At 40.1% G+C, this 17,503-nt stretch overlaps 1 protein-coding gene across 2 annotated transcripts in view; it reads right to left on the reverse strand.

Annotated features, from left to right (window-relative positions):
• Window positions 1–17,503, reverse strand: part of MARCHF1 (membrane associated ring-CH-type finger 1) — a 555,399-nt gene that overhangs the window by 252,906 nt on the left and 284,990 nt on the right. For both annotated transcript variants that reach the window (XM_077279451.1, XM_077279450.1), the window contains exon 2: window positions 2,733–2,783. In XM_077279451.1, coding sequence (XP_077135566.1) covers window positions 2,733–2,783 — 51 coding nt within the window. The remainder of the gene's footprint in view (window positions 1–2,732; window positions 2,784–17,503) is intronic.

Consider the following 17,503-nt stretch of genomic DNA (forward strand, 5'->3'; position numbering starts at 1 on the left):
CAAGAGAAATTGGACCCCAAAACTTGTTGTCCAATTTGTCCTCAGTACACTGATACCCCATATGTTGGGGTAAATTCCTGTTTGGGCATACGGGAGAGCTCGTAAGTTACTTTTTCAACGCAGAATTGGCTGGAATTAAGATTGGACGCCATGACGCATTTGAAGAGCCCCTGATGTGCCTAAACAGTGGAAACCCCCCAATTCTAACTCCAACGCACCCCTAACCTTAATTCCAACTCTAACCCCACCCCTAACCCAAACATGCCCCTTACTCTAATCCCAACCCTAACCACAACACACCCTTAACCCCAACACACCCCTAACCCTAATCCCAACCCTAACCACACCCCTAACTCAAAACACCCCTAACCCTAATCCCAACCATAACCCTAACCACACCCCTAACCCTGACACACCCCTAATCCTAATCCCAGCCGTAAATGTAATTTAAACACTAACCCTAACTTTAGCCCCAACCCTGACTTTAGCCCCTACCCTAACCCTAACTTTAGCCCCAACCCTAACCCTAACTTTAGCCCTAACCCTAACTGTAGCCCTAACCCTAACTTTAGCCCTAACCCTAATGGGAAAATAGCAGCAAATACATTTTTTTATGTTATTATTTTTCCCTAACTAATGCAGTGGTAAAGGGGGGTTTGATTTACTATTCGTAGTGGGTTTTTATAGCGGGTTTTTATGTTTGGCAGCTGTCACACGCTAAAAGATGCTTTTTATTGCAAAAAATAGTTTTTGCATCACCACATTTTGAAAGCTATAATTTTTCCATATTTTTGTCCACAGAGTCTTGTGAGGTCTTGCTTTTTGCGGGACGAGTTGATGTTTTTATTGGTACTATTTTTGGGCACATGACATTTTTGGATCACTTTTTATTCCGATATTTGTTAGGCAGAATTAACAAAAACAAGCAATTCATGAATTTCTTTTGGGGGGGGCGTTTATACCATTCTGCGTTTGGTAAAATTGATAAAGCAGTTTTATTCTTTGGGCCAGTACAATTACAGCGATACCTCATTTGTATTATTTTTTTATGTTTTGGCGCTTTTATACAATAAAAACTATTCTATAGAAAAAATATTTATTTTTGCATCACTTTATTATGAGGGCTATAACTTTTATATTTTTTCGTTGATGATGCTGTATGGCAGCTCGTTTTTTGCAGGACAAGATGACGTTTGCAGCGGTACCATGTTTATTTATATCCTTCTTTTTGATCGCGTGTTATTCCACTTTATGTTCGGCGGCATGATAATAAAGCATTGTTTATTGCCTTTTTTTTTTACAGTGTTCACTGAAGGGGCTAACTAGTGGTCGGGTCTATAATAAATATGTGTACTTTTATTGTTATATATATTATAAATATAACACAGCAAAATACTTCCGGGACATAGTGCGCCAGCACATGCACTCTAATGCTTTTCGGCTTTGCCTGCAGTTGGGCAAAGCATACTGTGCGTGCGCAAGGCAAGATTGCCTTGCGCAGGCGTGTACTACGGAGGACAGAGAATGAACTTCAAGCCAATATTGCAGCCAGCATGCAGCCAGGGGGAAAGGAAAGGGTGAATCAAATACCCGAAAACACCGCCCATCGGACCGAAAACCGGTCCCGCCAAATTCAGGTGACAGGTTCCCTTTAATGGTTGTCTGAGGAATGTTCTGCCAGGTTGTTTGCTTTGGTGCATGTATATCGTCAAGATCTGTTTGTGGCTGCTTCCTTTGCTATTGCTAACCAATGACATCCAGACTATGGTAGCACATTTCAGTTACATTTAAGTTACGCAGGTTGCTCCAGTAGCACAAGCAACTTTCGGCCTGGCATTGTCAAAGCTGAAAAACTTCTGGGACACTTTGAGGAAATAGCAGTACCACTGGTTGCTTTATTGATACATTCTGTACTACAAGTAAAATTTGATGTCACATACAGGCTTACGGTGTCAAACAGTGTTTACGCAAACCATTAGAAGTCAAACTCCTTTATATGTGCTGTACTGTTAGTGCGCTTAGAATGAAGACTAGAGAGGTGCAGCTACCATACATTATGGTACCTGACTCCATAATATGATGTCATGTTCTCTCGGGAAGGCTTCTTCATGTCCCTGCCCATGTGATTAGAAGAATGGTGCAGTAGTGATCCGTTCTGTACTGAAAGTGAATTATTTGTCACATACCAAGCCTAAGGAGTCAAACAGTGTCTACACAAACTATTCAAAGGCATTTTTGACATTGCATTACAAGCCAAACATCCAACCCCTTTACCCATTACTAATGGTGAGACAACCCCTTTAATCCTACTATTATTTGCATTACATTATCTTACTTCATTACAGATTACTCATTGCATATCCTTGCAGTGTGTGACCATGTATATGTAAAATATTTTGCATATATTCATTTATTAACATTTGTCACTAGTTGCATCTCATGAATATCAAATAAGAACAAAGAAATGAAACATTTATCCATCCTTCACATTTGTTGCATTGTCTGGGGTAGATGGCTTGAATAACATGAAAGCAATATGCCATGTTAAAATCTTGACATGTGCAAATTGGATTGGCAGTGTATCATTCTAATTAAAGTCAGAAAAGAAATGTTAAACTGAAGCCGACAGGTGAAATCCAGTATTTGCATATAATGTGCAATAAATAATGTATCCTAATGCTTGGCACCTCAGTGTACTCTATCAAGCGTAATAGGTAACATTTTAAACGTACCTTTGAAATGTTGCTTGATCGACTAGCTGAGCACCCTGGGGATTTGTCATTCTGCAAAACAAAATTAGATTACCAAAATAGGTGTGATAAGCATGTAGGATTGTATCTTCTCTCCTCACTTTTATCCATGCTGAGTCAATTAGTTTTAATTACTACGGAGAACTGTGAAGCATGAACTGTTTTCTTCCATGCTATAATTATCAAAGTATTGTACTGATGTGTATACAATAACTGACTGCAACCAGAGAATAAGCAAAATATACATGATTTGGTCATTATTTACAGTACATTTTCACATAGAATGATGGAATCAAGACTGCTGTGCAATAGGTTAGTGCTTCAGGGCGACCCCCAAGCCATGGTAAGAACATAATTTGTCTACAATGGTCCTTTATGAGATAAAAAGTTGACCTCAAATCACACCCACAGCTCTTATTTTACTGTAACAGATGACAGGATCATGTTGACACAGTCCAGGACTTCTTAAGCCTCTTCTTTTGGGGAAATCATAGTAGACATCCATGCTAAAAGTAAAAATGTCTTACAATATTCATTTTTATTTCATCTGAACCCAGTATAGATAAACATTATAGATGAGGGATCGATCCGCAATTTTACGCAATTTCAAACATTTTGAGATTTGAGTCACAGTTTGCAAAAAATTATAATTTCCCAAACTGCTGAAGCATCAGAAAGCGGGCTAATGTCATTTTGCAGGCCTTTCCATATTGCCCTGCAGCTGTAAACGTCATAAGGGTATCATGCTTTGTACAGTGTTGGTCAGTACCTGGGCCATCACAGATCGGCAGTTCCCAGCGAACCACAGTTTTGTGCAGAAGAGTGGTTTTCCATCTCCAGAGTCACTAGGTAAGTCTCTCTTGTCTGGAGAGTTTAAGCAGGATTCTCACTCTCTCACCTGGACAGTATAATCTCTTATCCTCAGCGGGGTCCTCCCTCTCTCTTGCCTTTAAAGGGTAGACTCTTATGTTCATTAGGGTCCTCTCTCTCCCTCACTCTCTTTCATGTGGAGAGTATAAGTGCTTGTGATCAGCAGGATTCTCTTTCTCACTATCTCCATCACCTGGAGAGTGTAATCTCTTATGGTCAGCGGGGTCCTCCCTCTCTCTTGACTATAAAGGGTAAACTATTATGTTCATTATCGTCCTCTCTCTCCTTTGCTCTCACGTGGAGAGTATAAGATCTTATAGTAAGCAGAGTCCTCCCTTGTTTCCCTGTAAAGTGTAAGCTCTTATGGTAGGGAGGATCCTCTATCACTTGTAGTATATGAGCTCTGATGGTCAGCAGGATCCACTCTCTCTCTCTCACCTGTAACGTGTAAGCTCTTATGATCAATGGGATTCACTCTCTCTCCGCTCACACATATACAGTATATTTTCCAAGCAATTACAAGCTTTCAATTACTGAGGTTAATGCAAATGTATATGCCACAAATTGTCTGTAAACTCGAATTTCCAAAGATCTGAACACCTCTAAAATACATCCAAAATGAGTTGCGTATCTTGATAAATTAGACATAACTGCATTTATTATGCAGAAAATGATCACTTTTTTGTAAAGCCTCTCTCCAGCCTTGTGTCAGTACAAGGGGGCTAATCACTTTGAGGCACACCTCACAGTTTGAGAAGAAGAACTGCCTCAGTCAAAGATAAATAAAGTTGATCGGCACATCCAAAAATGTAGATAAAATCTTCAAATTTTATTCCATACACTGTACCCTAGAATGCGTGACCATAGAAATCTACACTATTACGTACCTGGGGCCTTTGAGGCCTGTTTTCAAATAACATGGAATAACTCAAAAAAATTTTTTTTTCAAAGTTATTTGAAAGTAAGCATGCATTCCCACTAGCTCTGGGGTCCGCCTGGATGGGATTTCGTAATGGATCTGACCTCCTGGTGACCCCGGCTAAGGCTGGTAGAACGCGTACCTGGGGCCTCGCAGGCCTGTCAGGTTACTTTTTTATTATTTTCTGTAAAACTACTGTAGTTACAATTTTGAAACTCTAGGTATTCCTCAGCTATATAGTTGTTAGTAATTTCCAGTTGTTCATATATTTTTATGTTATAGGCATTTCGTATAGCAACGCTTTTTTTGTGACTACCCCATATTCACGTACCTTGGGGCCTTTTAGGCCTGTGTGCAAATAACATGGAATAACTCAAATAAAAATACTTTTCAAAGTTTATTTTAAATTTGCAAAGTAAGGATGCATTCCCACTAGCGCTGGGGTTCACCAGGAGGGGATCCGTAATGGATCTGACCTCCTGGTGACCTCAGCTAAGGCTGGTGGAATCCCGGCATTGCATCAGCCTTAGCTGGAGTTACCAGGAGGTCAGATCCATTATGGATCCCATTCTGGTGAACCCCAGCGCTACTTGGAACATAGCCTAAGATGTGTATAATTCAAAAAAAAAATTATGTACATAAAACAACAAAAATGTAACTAAACGGGCACGCCCAATATATTCACTCAGTACAATTTTTTATGATGGATACATTTTTTCTTATAAAAAGTTTTTACATAAAGTCTGTAGCAAACTTGGTGCAGGAATATTTATTTTCCACTTTACGTATTCCCCCGACAATTCTCGCATATTATTTTTTCTTCAGAATGTTCCCTGCATACATTTTGTCCGCAAGTAGAACAGAAACGGTCCGATTTTCTTTCTTTCTTTGCTGGACAAATATAGCGGCGCTTTCTTTTTTTTTCTCTTTGCTCTGGCTGTTCCTGAAAGCATATTCCACATCGGATCATTGCCTCTGTAATTTGCCTTGATAAGCATTTTGTGCTGCTTCTCTCTAGCATAGTAGGCATCAAAAGTTCATAACAAAGTTCTGTCAAAAATATACGTCTATTGTCCTTCCTGTTGGCATGGAATTCTGGATTAGTTTGACAATAAACAATGTAGCTATTGAGGGCTGACACATCAAGGATATTGGAAAAGGCAACAGGCCAACGTTTAGTCTGCCTTTTACACGAATATTCAGTAATCATTTTGTCTATCTTGTCGACACCTCCTTTTGTCTTATTATAATGAAGTATAATTTCAGGTTTTTGTTTCCTGTCATTGGTGTCAATACTTTCATCGTGATGCATTGTGCTCAGTAATATCACAGATTTTTCTTTCTTGGCTTTATAGGACACCATTGTTGCCTCATTGCAGAAACCGAATACACTCTCGTAGATTGGTCGCTGTGCATTGTGCTTCATTATTGGTGGAATTTCGTGGCGGTTTGGTCTCATTGTACCAACAAGTGTTAGTTGTTTCTGAAGCAAAAAATTGGCCAGTTCTAAATTAGTAAAATAATTATCCATAGTGATATTTTTTCCAGAATGGAAAATTGGTAAAGCTAGTGTTTTCACTATGTTGGAACATAGATCTTTCTGGACTGGAGCGTCAGCTTCTTTTCCACAGTAAATCATGCCATTCATCCCATAATAAGTTGCTGAATCGCACATCCAGAAAATTTTTATGCTGTATTTAGCTGGCTTACTGGGCATATATTGGATAAATTTGCAACGTCCCCTAAAGGCAAGAAGTTGTTCGTCCACTGTCACATATTCGCTAGAATTGTAAAGTTTGTAACAGTTCTTGATAAAAAGATTCCATATATAGCTAATAGGCGCTAATTTATCGGTTGCCAACCTCACAGGCCGAGTTCTCTTTTCATCAAATCGAATGCATCTCCGAATAGCCTCAAATCTATCTACGGACATAGTGGCTTTGTAATGTGGATCTGCAAATGAAAACAAGTAAATGGGTGGAGGGCACCACAAAATGTATCAAGGGGAGGAGGGTTCACCATGGGTTTGTAACAAAACATGAAAAAGACAGCAAGACAAAAAGATCATGCCCATATATAAAGGAACACCTCCAAACAATGATAAATGATGAAAATATATATTTATTATTGGCAAAAGACCTCAAAAAATGTATATGTGTACATGCAAGGAACGATGACACAAAACATTTAAAAACATTTAAAATTGCATACAATGCAATAACATGCCTATGCTGGAATAATAGTCAAATCCTATGATAGGGAAAATGACATCCCACAAAAGGCATGCTTCTCCCCATAAGACAATCCACAAAATCTAACCACACAGTCAAAATATAGAAATAATGACCACTGAACAAAGTGGTATCAATGTTGCAATACCATGACTACCAACATGAGGTGCATGATTCCTATATAGAATGACCGCAACAATATATAAATCATGGTCAGGGAGATACAGTACAAAGGGGCCCTAAAGGAAACACGTGCCTGTAGATAGAGTCAGAAATATGACTCAAGAGATAGCTATTATGTGGTAAACACACGTGGCCTGAAAGGGAAAGGGAGAGGAAGGACTGCAAGGAATGTATGAAAGCCCAATGAAATAAACCTCAATCCCATGAAACACCCCTATCATACCAAAAATTCAAGCCCATGACCATGAATGAAAATCCGTGTGGAAAGGGTAAAGATCCATGTAGAGAGGGGAAGCAGCCTGTGGGTAGGCTCCCACGCGTATCGCCGCCCAAATGGCGGCTTCCTCAGGGAAAGAAAATTGTGACACAATTTTCTTTCCCTGAGGAAGCCGCCATTTGGGCGGCGATACGCGTGGGAGCCTACCCACAGGCTGCTTCCCCTCTCTACATGGATCTTTACCCTTTCCACACGGATTTTCATTCATGGTCATGGGCTTGAATTTTTGGTATGATAGGGGTGTTTCATGGGATTGAGGTTTATTTCATTGGGCTTTCATACATTCCTTGCAGTCCTTCCTCTCCCTTTCCCTTTCAGGCCACGTGTGTTTACCACATAATAGCTATCTCTTGAGTCATATTTCTGACTCTATCTACAGGCACGTGTTTCCTTTAGGGCCCCTTTGTACTGTATCTCCCTGACCATGATTTATATATTGTTGCGGTCATTCTATATAGGAATCATGCACCTCATGTTGGTAGTCATGGTATTGCAACATTGATACCACTTTGTTCAGTGGTCATTATTTCTATATTTTGACTGTGTGGTTAGATTTTGTGGATTGTCTTATGGGGAGAAGCATGCCTTTTGTGGGATGTCATTTTCCCTATCATAGGATTTGACTATTATTCCAGCATAGGCATGTTATTGCATTGTATGCAATTTTAAATGTTTTTAAATGTTTTGTGTCATCGTTCCTTGCATGTACACATATACATTTTTTGAGGTCTTTTGCCAATAATAAATATATATTTTCATCATTTATCATTGTTTGGAGGTGTTCCTTTATATATGGGCATGATCTTTTTGTCTTGCTGTCTTTTTCGTGGATCTGCAAATGGGTTCAGAAATAACTCTCTGATTGGCACATCATATGATTTAGTCGACCCTGCCAGAAGAGTAAGGCCAATATAGGCATATAGTTCCTCTTTAGTTAAATTTTTCCAAGTTTTTTTTTTTCCGAAGCAATACGTTTACCTTCCACATTCGTACACAAAACTACCTCATCTGCAATATCATCTGAAACAAATTTACTGAAAACATCTTTTTTGGACATGAATTGGGAAATTCCGACAGCTCCTTGAGGAACTCTAATAATGTTATGTGATGGGGTGCGTGTATGAGCCACAGCAGTACTGTTCCAAAAAACATTTGTTTTAGATGTTCTACTTGCACATTCTGCTGGATCCATTACTTCTTCATCATCTGAGGAATCGCTGGATGATGAAGTTGATACATTAGCTGGTGGAATATACTCTTCATCCGACAAAGAAATGTCACTGTCTTCATCACTATTGAAAATAATCGCCTCAATTTCTTGGACAGTCAATCCCCTTGATGTAGACTGTGCCATTGTTATCTTAGATGTGAGTAAACTAAAATGAAAAGTAAAAAATAAAGATTACAATCAGGCTTGTGCACTATACACTGTGTGTGCTAAGACTTTGTTAGTGTTTGTGTGCTTAGGGTAAAGTACAGCCCCCCTACTCTTACCTTCAACAGATCACTTTCTTGTAAGTGCAGTAGAAGCCTCTGGTTTTGGAGCTCAGAAAGGTTCTTTGTTACAGACCAAAGAAAGCTGACTTCTTCCTCCAAAGTCTCTCCAGCAACTAGGATTTAGGACTAAAGGACCTGTACTGACATCATAATCACGTTACTTTGTGAGGGGAAACTCCCTTCCAGGATCACATTACCATGTCAGGCAGAATCCACACTCTTCCCAGCAACAGCCATTGACCAATAGTCATAAAGACTGAGTCATAAGTTCTTCCCCAACAACAGTACAGACAAAAAGACTGAGGAGTACATGTAAACCAAAGCAGGCCTCAAAGGCCCCAGGTACGTGAATCTGGGGTAGTCACAAAAAAAGCGTTGCTATACGAGATGCCTATAACATAAAAATATATGAACAACTGGATATTACTAACAACTATATACCTTAGGATTACCTTGAGTTTCAAAATTCTAACTAATGTAGTTTTACAGATAATAGAAAACAAGTAACCTAGCAGGCCTGTGAGGCCCCAGGTACGCGTTCTAGGCTTAAACAATTAAAATACACATGTTGGTGATAGAAAAAAAACACGCTTTTGCGTTTCTAGTGCTGTGTGCTTTTTGCTTTTAGCTTTTTTTTTGTTTAGTATTTTTTCTATGAGCAAAATGTGGATTGTAATTGTTTGACATATAGGGAATAAAATGTAAAGATTTTATCTATTTCTTTGGATGTGCCAAACAACATTCTTGGAAAAAAGAAAGAAAAAAAGGAACCGCTTCATATAAATGCACACCACAAAAATAATTTATGGATAAAAAGGTAAACTTTAATTGACACACAATTAAAAACCATTAAAATGGCATCATACCATCATCCCCACACATGCCCGCCAAAACAATACAATGTAAACAAATAAAGGCGCAAATATACAAAATTGCTAAATAACCATAAATAACACAGCACACTAATCAGTGTCCTGTAAGGCACAGCATCAACATGTCAGACCTGAGATGATGTAAAAAGTACAACCAATACCCCCACAGAATGGATGCAAATATAGCCAACTGTGGGACATGGAATAAGCCCATGCGCACTGAAGTGGCGTATAAAGACAAAGGGGTGCCTATGCATCTGGATCCAGACCCAATAATGACAGCAAAAAACTGTCCATCCGTGACAATGCCTATGTAAAAAGATAACTACCACATGGAAGAAAGGTGTATCCAGGTCCCAGGTCCGGCCAGACAGAACGCAAAACTGTGCTGGAGAAAGACCCACTAAGGATGTAGAGCGCCAAAGGCAGGGTGGGAGTGGGGAGAAAGCCCAACGCGTGTCGCCGTCACAAGGACGGCTTCGTCAGGGGAAGATGCGCTGCAATGGTCAATGCCAGTTTAAATACATTACATGAGGAAACGCTGAGGGACGAGCTACGCCGGGAGCCGGAATCGGAAATGACGTTGAAAGGGCGGAAGTGTATGTAATGGCAGACGTCTCTGCCAATACTACACAATGCGCATACGCCAGAGCCTCCAGCGCCGCGTATTGTGTAATCAACTAAGGGGTACCACAATAACAAAGTAGGTAGACTAATATATAAAGAACGCCCACCTGGAAACATGCTAATAGTGAAAAGTCTTTAGAGTTATAAGAAACCCTGGATTAATAAATAGACGAAACATAAAACATAAAACACCCAGACACAACAGGATACATGACGGATTAACAAGGGGAAACCACATACATAGTAGTGTTCGGGTATAATGATCATCAAATTATAGTGTGACAAACAATCAGATACCGCACACCTAAAGGAAAAATAAATAAATAAATAAATAAATAAATAATAACAGAATAATAATAAAGACAAGCAGGCCACATAATTATGAAAATGTATTCAATATTTTAGAACGCACACCTGTAATGTGAATATATAAAATGGCTATTTTGAGTCCATTTTGTAATATACTGAACGCATTCAGACCATTACAGAGCAGCATTTCTTGTAATACATTTACAGACAGACAATGCTCATTATGACACAAACCTGAGAACTGTTTATTTATTGTCTGAAGACCTTTGAGGTTACAAACAGTTTTAAGTTTGTTTGTTATTGTAAAACAAGGTTTATTTAACCTCTGTCACTGGTAGTTTTATCTAACCCTTGTGGGCTTTTATTTATCTATGGGTTTATGGCTCATTGTCTGATGATTCCATGATATCTCAGTCTCATCCCACCTTAAAAGCTGGCCACTTGAAGGGCGGGATGAAACCAGAGTTACACATAGTGAAAATCACTATATAAGGCCAGAGAAACATGACTAAGACAGAAGCATAAGCTGGTGTACCTGTACTTACATGTACAGTGTTGTGATACCTGCATAATTGGGGACGCCCGTGCAGTGTTGTGAATTTTCCAGGGGTTCTCTGTCTTGGTGTTGCTTCTCTGATTTTCCAGACGGATGATGTTTAAAAGCTCCTTGGTGACGGATGATGTGAGTATATGTACTTAATCATTATATGTATTTAATCCTTATATCTACTTAATCATTATTTGAATTTAATCCTTATATGTACTTTGTATCTTAAAATATACAAAGGTCTATGCGATCATACTATTCAATCATACCATTCCTTTAATTTTGTACTTTGAAATAAAATTGCGTTATATCGCAAATAGTAGCCTTCTTTAAAGCCGTATCCGAACCTTAGTGTTAAAAACTTGGCAATACAGAATTGGCGTAGTCGGCAGGATACGCAGAAGGCTCAGTTTTTTATTAATATTAACAGGACTGTGTGTGATAGTGTGATATTGTGTAAAACATGCCTCTCTTTAAGAAAAAGGTGGCGGTGAGTAAGTCTATTGAGATTCCAGGTTGGGAACAGGCTCCTTATCATATTTTGGCAACCAAGTGGTCGCACAGTGCTGGTTTGGGTGAAGCTTGGGACAAATGTTTGAAGGATGCTGAACCTGCTGATGTTGTTGCATGCTTGCAGAAAGTGAAAGTGGAGAAAGGTAAAGAGTTGGGCGGTGTTGCTAGGCGCGGATGGATATTGTTGTCTGCATATAGAAAACAGCATGAGGAAAGAATACGTATATTAACAAAAGTCCAGAAATTGGAAAAACAGTTGTGTGAGGCCCAGAATGCATTGGTTAGAGCACAATGTCAGAATAAGTTATTAATGGACAGATGTGATGGGTATCAGAATGTTGCAGAAAAGGCTGCCGTACGTGTAGCAGAGTATAAATACAGAAAGAGGCGAGGGAAGGTGAATAAAAACAAAGTAGCTTTGGCCATAGCCAAAGCAGGGATAGAGTGGAACCCTGATCAGTGGGATGGTGATGTGTGGAATTCAACTGACTCCGAAAACATCACCGATCCCGAGTCTGAGGAGGAGCATTTCCATGGGAAGAGGGAAATTGATACTCCTCTTAACCCAGTGAAAGCTCATCCTATATATCGGAGACGGATTGTAGAGACAGCGACAGGCAGACGGAATGAGAATGCAGTTGAGGATTACAGTCAGCAGGAGCTTAATGACCTTCATGATCGCTTTTCTCAAAAGTCAAATGAATCCTTGGTAGCTTGGGCAGTCAGATTATGGGAGATGGGGGCTCATGAAGTACAGGTGGATGCTGTGGATGGCCCCAAATTTGTCCAACTCAGTCATGAGCCTGTAGTGAAGGAGGCATTCCGTACCTTGATAATCCAGCGACCACATGTGGTGTGTAGTATGCTTGATGTTGTGGCTATGGCATTGCAGCATAAATACCCATCTGAGGCGGACTGGCCGCCCAATGAAAAAACATGGTTTACGTTGAAAGATTGTGCTCAGAGGTTGAAAGAGGAGGTCATGAAAAATGCTATTTCAGCAAACACCTATGATGATTATATGCAAGTTGTTGTAAGTGTATCTGTTAGAAATCGTATTATTAGAAATGCCCCTCCAGCTTATAAACATATCATGATGACGCTAATGGTAAATCAGACTGGGAAAACAATCGCCAGTACATTGGAGGCAATTCGACAGTTAAGGGATCTGGGAGATTGGGGTCCCAAACAAAAGGGTAATTTTCCCTCTGAAGAGCAGCATGATGATGTAAAAAGTAATTACAATCCTAGGACCCGTATTACACGGAAATATATGTTTAGGGCCTTAATAAAGGATGGCGTCCACAGGGATGAAATAGATGGGATTGGTACTGACGAGATGTGGAAATTGTATCAAAAGAGAGGAATTAATAAAAAGTCAGATGTTTCACATAATAAAAAGGTTACAGTAAAAGATTCTGAATCTCCACAGCAGGGGCCAGAGAGGACACGGGGAGAGAGAGGGCCCACTCCCTTTTCGTCTCCGTCAAAGCCCACAGCACTGGGGATTGAGGATCTTTATGCTGAAGTGAAATCCTTGATACAGGAATTCAAAGCCCAACTGAGGGGGCTATCATTATCTCCTACCAAGATGCCTTCATCTGAAATGGAGGATCAATGGGGAGGGGAAATAAGAGTGATTAACTAGCTGGCCAAGCCCCACAAATGGATAGACGCCCTTATGTAGATTTAGTGATTAACTGGAAAAATAAAAACAGCCAACATGTTAAATCTTTGGTAGACACAAGGGTGGGGGCCATTTTGATTTATGTAAATCCAAAATAGTTCAGTTGGAGCAAGGTTATAATTACAGAATTTATTAGAGAGCCGTGTGCTTGTGCTTACTACTACTGAATGGAACAATCCTGTAGTGTGGGGAAAGAGTTGTGGCAAGATATCTGGCTAATTGTACAAAGAATTAAAGTGACTGTGTTTAATGTTGATGCTAATTGTGCTTCAGGTACTCTGGAAAGACTTTTCAACTCAGTAGCAGATGAACATTCCAAAATATCAGTCGCTGAATCCAGTTCAAAGACTGACACCACTGAGGGACTGCTCGGATTGACTCAGTGGGCACTCCAGAAACATGGACACCTGGGAGTAAAAGCTACTTAGCTATGGGCACAGACCAGAGGCGTGCCCATCAGGTTAGATTTGCTAAAGGATTTGGATTCTCACATCCTATCAATGATGGTGTAAAAATCTGGGGGACAAAGGTCCTCTAGAACCTGCAAAAGTAATTGCTCGTGGAGCAAATAATGTGCTGATAGTTATGAAGCTCGGGCAAGACTAGTGGGAACACGACTATACAGACAAGTGTTATCTCAGAGAATAATATATATTTTCCCTTTAGATCAAAATCTGGAAATGGTGCATCGTTGCAGCCACCGAGTACATGGTCCTTTCAAGTTCGGTCACTACTCAAGAGATCTTCAGAAAGAAACCCGAGAGTCCAACCATGGAAAGTGGAGCTTAATGAAGACCAAACAGAATCTATGAATTTACTTGGCTAAGCTGATGAACACTAGCCATTTTTATATGACAAAGACTACTACTACTATCAAAATATTAGAAGCGTGTCTGGTGGCAGTACGGACCCCTTTACAGTTATGGACAAAGCTGATGGGGGTACTAACTCAAGATGAAGACATAGAAGAAGATGTGACTTAAAACTTTACATATAATAGTACTCTTGCTATAATTTGTGCATGCATTGCTTTGTGCTGTTGTATACAGTGGACACTTCCATTATTATCCATATGCCAATCGTCCACTAAAACCATCCCCTTAGGATTTGGTACCTTGTATAAATAATGTTTGGCTCAAAATAGCCAAGGGTGGAATGTAATGTGAATATATAAAATGGCTATTTTGAGTCCATTTTGTAATATACTGAACGCATTCAGACCATTACAGAGCAGCATTTCTTGTAATACATTTACAGACAGACAATGCTCATTATGACACAATCCTGAGAACTGTTTATTTATTGTCTGAAGACCTTTGAGGTTACAAACAGTTTTAAGTTTGTTTGTTATTGTAAAACAAGGTTTATTTAACCTCTGTCACTGGTAGTTTTATCTAACCCTTGTGGGCTTTTATTTATCTATGGGTTTATGGCTCATTGTCTGATGATTCCATGATATCTCAGTCTCATCCCACCTTAAAAGCTGGCCACTTGAAGGGCGGGATGAAACCAGAGTTACACATAGTGAAAATCACTATATAAGGCCAGAGAAACATGACTAAGACAGAAGCATAAGCTGGTGTACCTGTACTTACATGTACAGTGTTGTGATACCTGCATAATTGGGGACGCCCGTGCAGTGTTGTGAATTTTCCAGGGGTTCTCTGTCTTGGTGTTGCTTCTCTGATTTTCCAGACGGATGATGTTTAAATGCTCCTTGGTGACGGATGATGTGAGTATATGTACTTAATCATTATATGTATTTAATCCTTATATCTACTTAATCATTATATGAATTTAATCCTTATATGTACTTTGTATCTTAAAATATACAAAGGTCTATGCGATCATACTATTCAATCATACCATTCCTTTAATTTTGTACTTTGAAATAAAATTGCGTTATATCGCAAATAGTAGCCTTCTTTAAAGCCGTATCCGAACCTTAGTGTTAAAAACTTGGCAATACAACACCCTATCGCTCCTACTCAATATAAAAATCATTTTATAGGAGAACTGCTAACGAAAGATAAAGCAGTACTTGATAGGGCCCTGGAGTTAGGTATCATCAATACTGGGGAACGAGACTTTATCTGGGTGAAGCATCCCATTACATCAACATTCTATATGCTACCCAAGGTCCACAAGGACGTTCATAGACCACCTGGACGTCCTATTGTGTCCAGTATAGGGAGTTTATGTGAGAAGGCCTGTACCTATATAGATTTTTTTCATGCAGCCACTCGTGTTGAAGCTTCTGTCATATACTAGGGACTCATCCGACTTCATAGCATCTCTACAAGATATCACTCTGGCTCCAGGTGAGATCATGGTGACATGTGACGTTGAGTCTTTGTACTCCAACATTGATCATGACCATGGCCTGCAAGCAGTGCTTTTTTTCCTTGACCAACAACAGAACTCTGATAGGCTACATGATTCTTTCTTAGTGGACCTCCTTGATTTCATTCTGAGACACAATTTTTTTCTTTTTGATAGAAATTTTTTTCTTCAAACCTCTGGTGTCGCCATGGGGGCTCGTTGTGCCCCGGCCCTGGCGAATTTATTTCTAGGGTGGTGGGAGTCCACTGTTGTCTACAAGTCTGTTCGGTTCTTATCTAAGGTACGATGTTGGCACAGATACATCGATGATGTATTCTTCATTTGGACGGGTGGTCAGGATGAGGTTGAGACTTTCATTGGTTTTCTCAATGACAATCCATATAACATCTTCCTTACCTCTTCATGTTCTTCTTCCTCAGTGACCTTTTTGGACTTGAATGTGGTTTGTCAGGATGGCGCTCTATCTACTTGCCTGTATCGAAAGCCTACTGCCACTAACAATCTATTGGAGTTTCGGAGTTTTCATCCGTCCCATATGAAGAAGGGCATCCCAGTGGGACAATTCCTTAGAACAAGGAGGAACTGCACGCGGGATGAGGATTTCTATAGGGAGGCACATGATCTGACTCAGAGATTTAAGAAGCGGACTTATCCCAATAAATATATTTCTCAGGCATACCAACGGGCTAAGGGGCAGTCACAAGTTGCCCTCTTACAGCCAAGAGAGAAGACATCGGATAGATCTGTTCGCTTCATCACCGGGTTTAATACACACTGGTCTCAGGTAAGGCATATTTTGCAGAGACATTGGGGGATCCTCACAACAGATTTGTCAACATCTCAGATTGTTAGTAAACAACCACTAATAACTGCAAGAAGAGTGCCTAATCTCCGTGACATCCTTACAAGGAGTCACTATGCTAGGCCCACGGTAAAATTGAATAGGGGCATTTCATTGAAGGGCTCCTTCCACTGTGGTGACTGTAACGTCTGCCAGTTTATACATCCCATGAGGGATAACTTCTGTAACCCCATTGATCAGAAGGAGCATTGGCTTAAGAGCTATATTAATTGTAGGACTACAAATGTCATCTATGCTATTATATGTCCCTGCCCACTGGTCTACGTGGGACAGATGTCCCAGGAGTTGCGCCGGCGCATACAAAAACATCTTTCTACCATTAGTTTGGCCGCGGCAGACTCCCGTAAGGACAAAACGCTCACCACGGTGGCAGCCCACTTTCTGAGACATCATGCTGGTAATTATTCTGGCACTGTGGTAGTTGGTCTTGAGCGTATCCGTGGGTCTGATAGAGGGGGATCATTGGAGAGTAGGCTTTTGCAAGCAGAGGCCCGCTGGATTTTTTCACTACATTCTACGGCTCCTTCTGGCATTAATGAAGATCTTCTTTTTACCGGCTTCTTGGGTTAAACTAACATGGTGCCTTTTTGTTCCAGATGTCTCAATCCAGATGTCTCAATCTTCTTCGGATTACCACCGGGATGATTTTTTGTATCCATCATCCACCTTCGAGGGGTTGCCTGTACCCCCTGATGTACGAAGCTCTCTGGGATTGGGATGTTCCTGGGATCCCCTGATATATGTCCCTGTGATTATGGATGAGGACTCCTGTTTTAGTAACAAGAAATGTATGGACCGCTTGGACATTTCAACAAGAGTTCTGTCTACTTCTGGTTTATGTGTTCCAGTGGACCGTAGTGCTATTATATGCCATGGTATGGGCGTCCAGGTTAAATCCATCTGGCAGACTTATAAATTCTCAGCACCCTTCGGTGCGTTTTTTGGACCTCGGCTTGCCTGGGAATCTTCTCCACTTGTTTCTCTCTGTATGGGAATTAGACATGTATTTTTACATC

Source organism: Ranitomeya variabilis, chromosome 1 (genome assembly GCF_051348905.1).
Source record: "Ranitomeya variabilis isolate aRanVar5 chromosome 1, aRanVar5.hap1, whole genome shotgun sequence".
NCBI classification, from domain to species: domain Eukaryota; kingdom Metazoa; phylum Chordata; class Amphibia; order Anura; family Dendrobatidae; genus Ranitomeya; species Ranitomeya variabilis.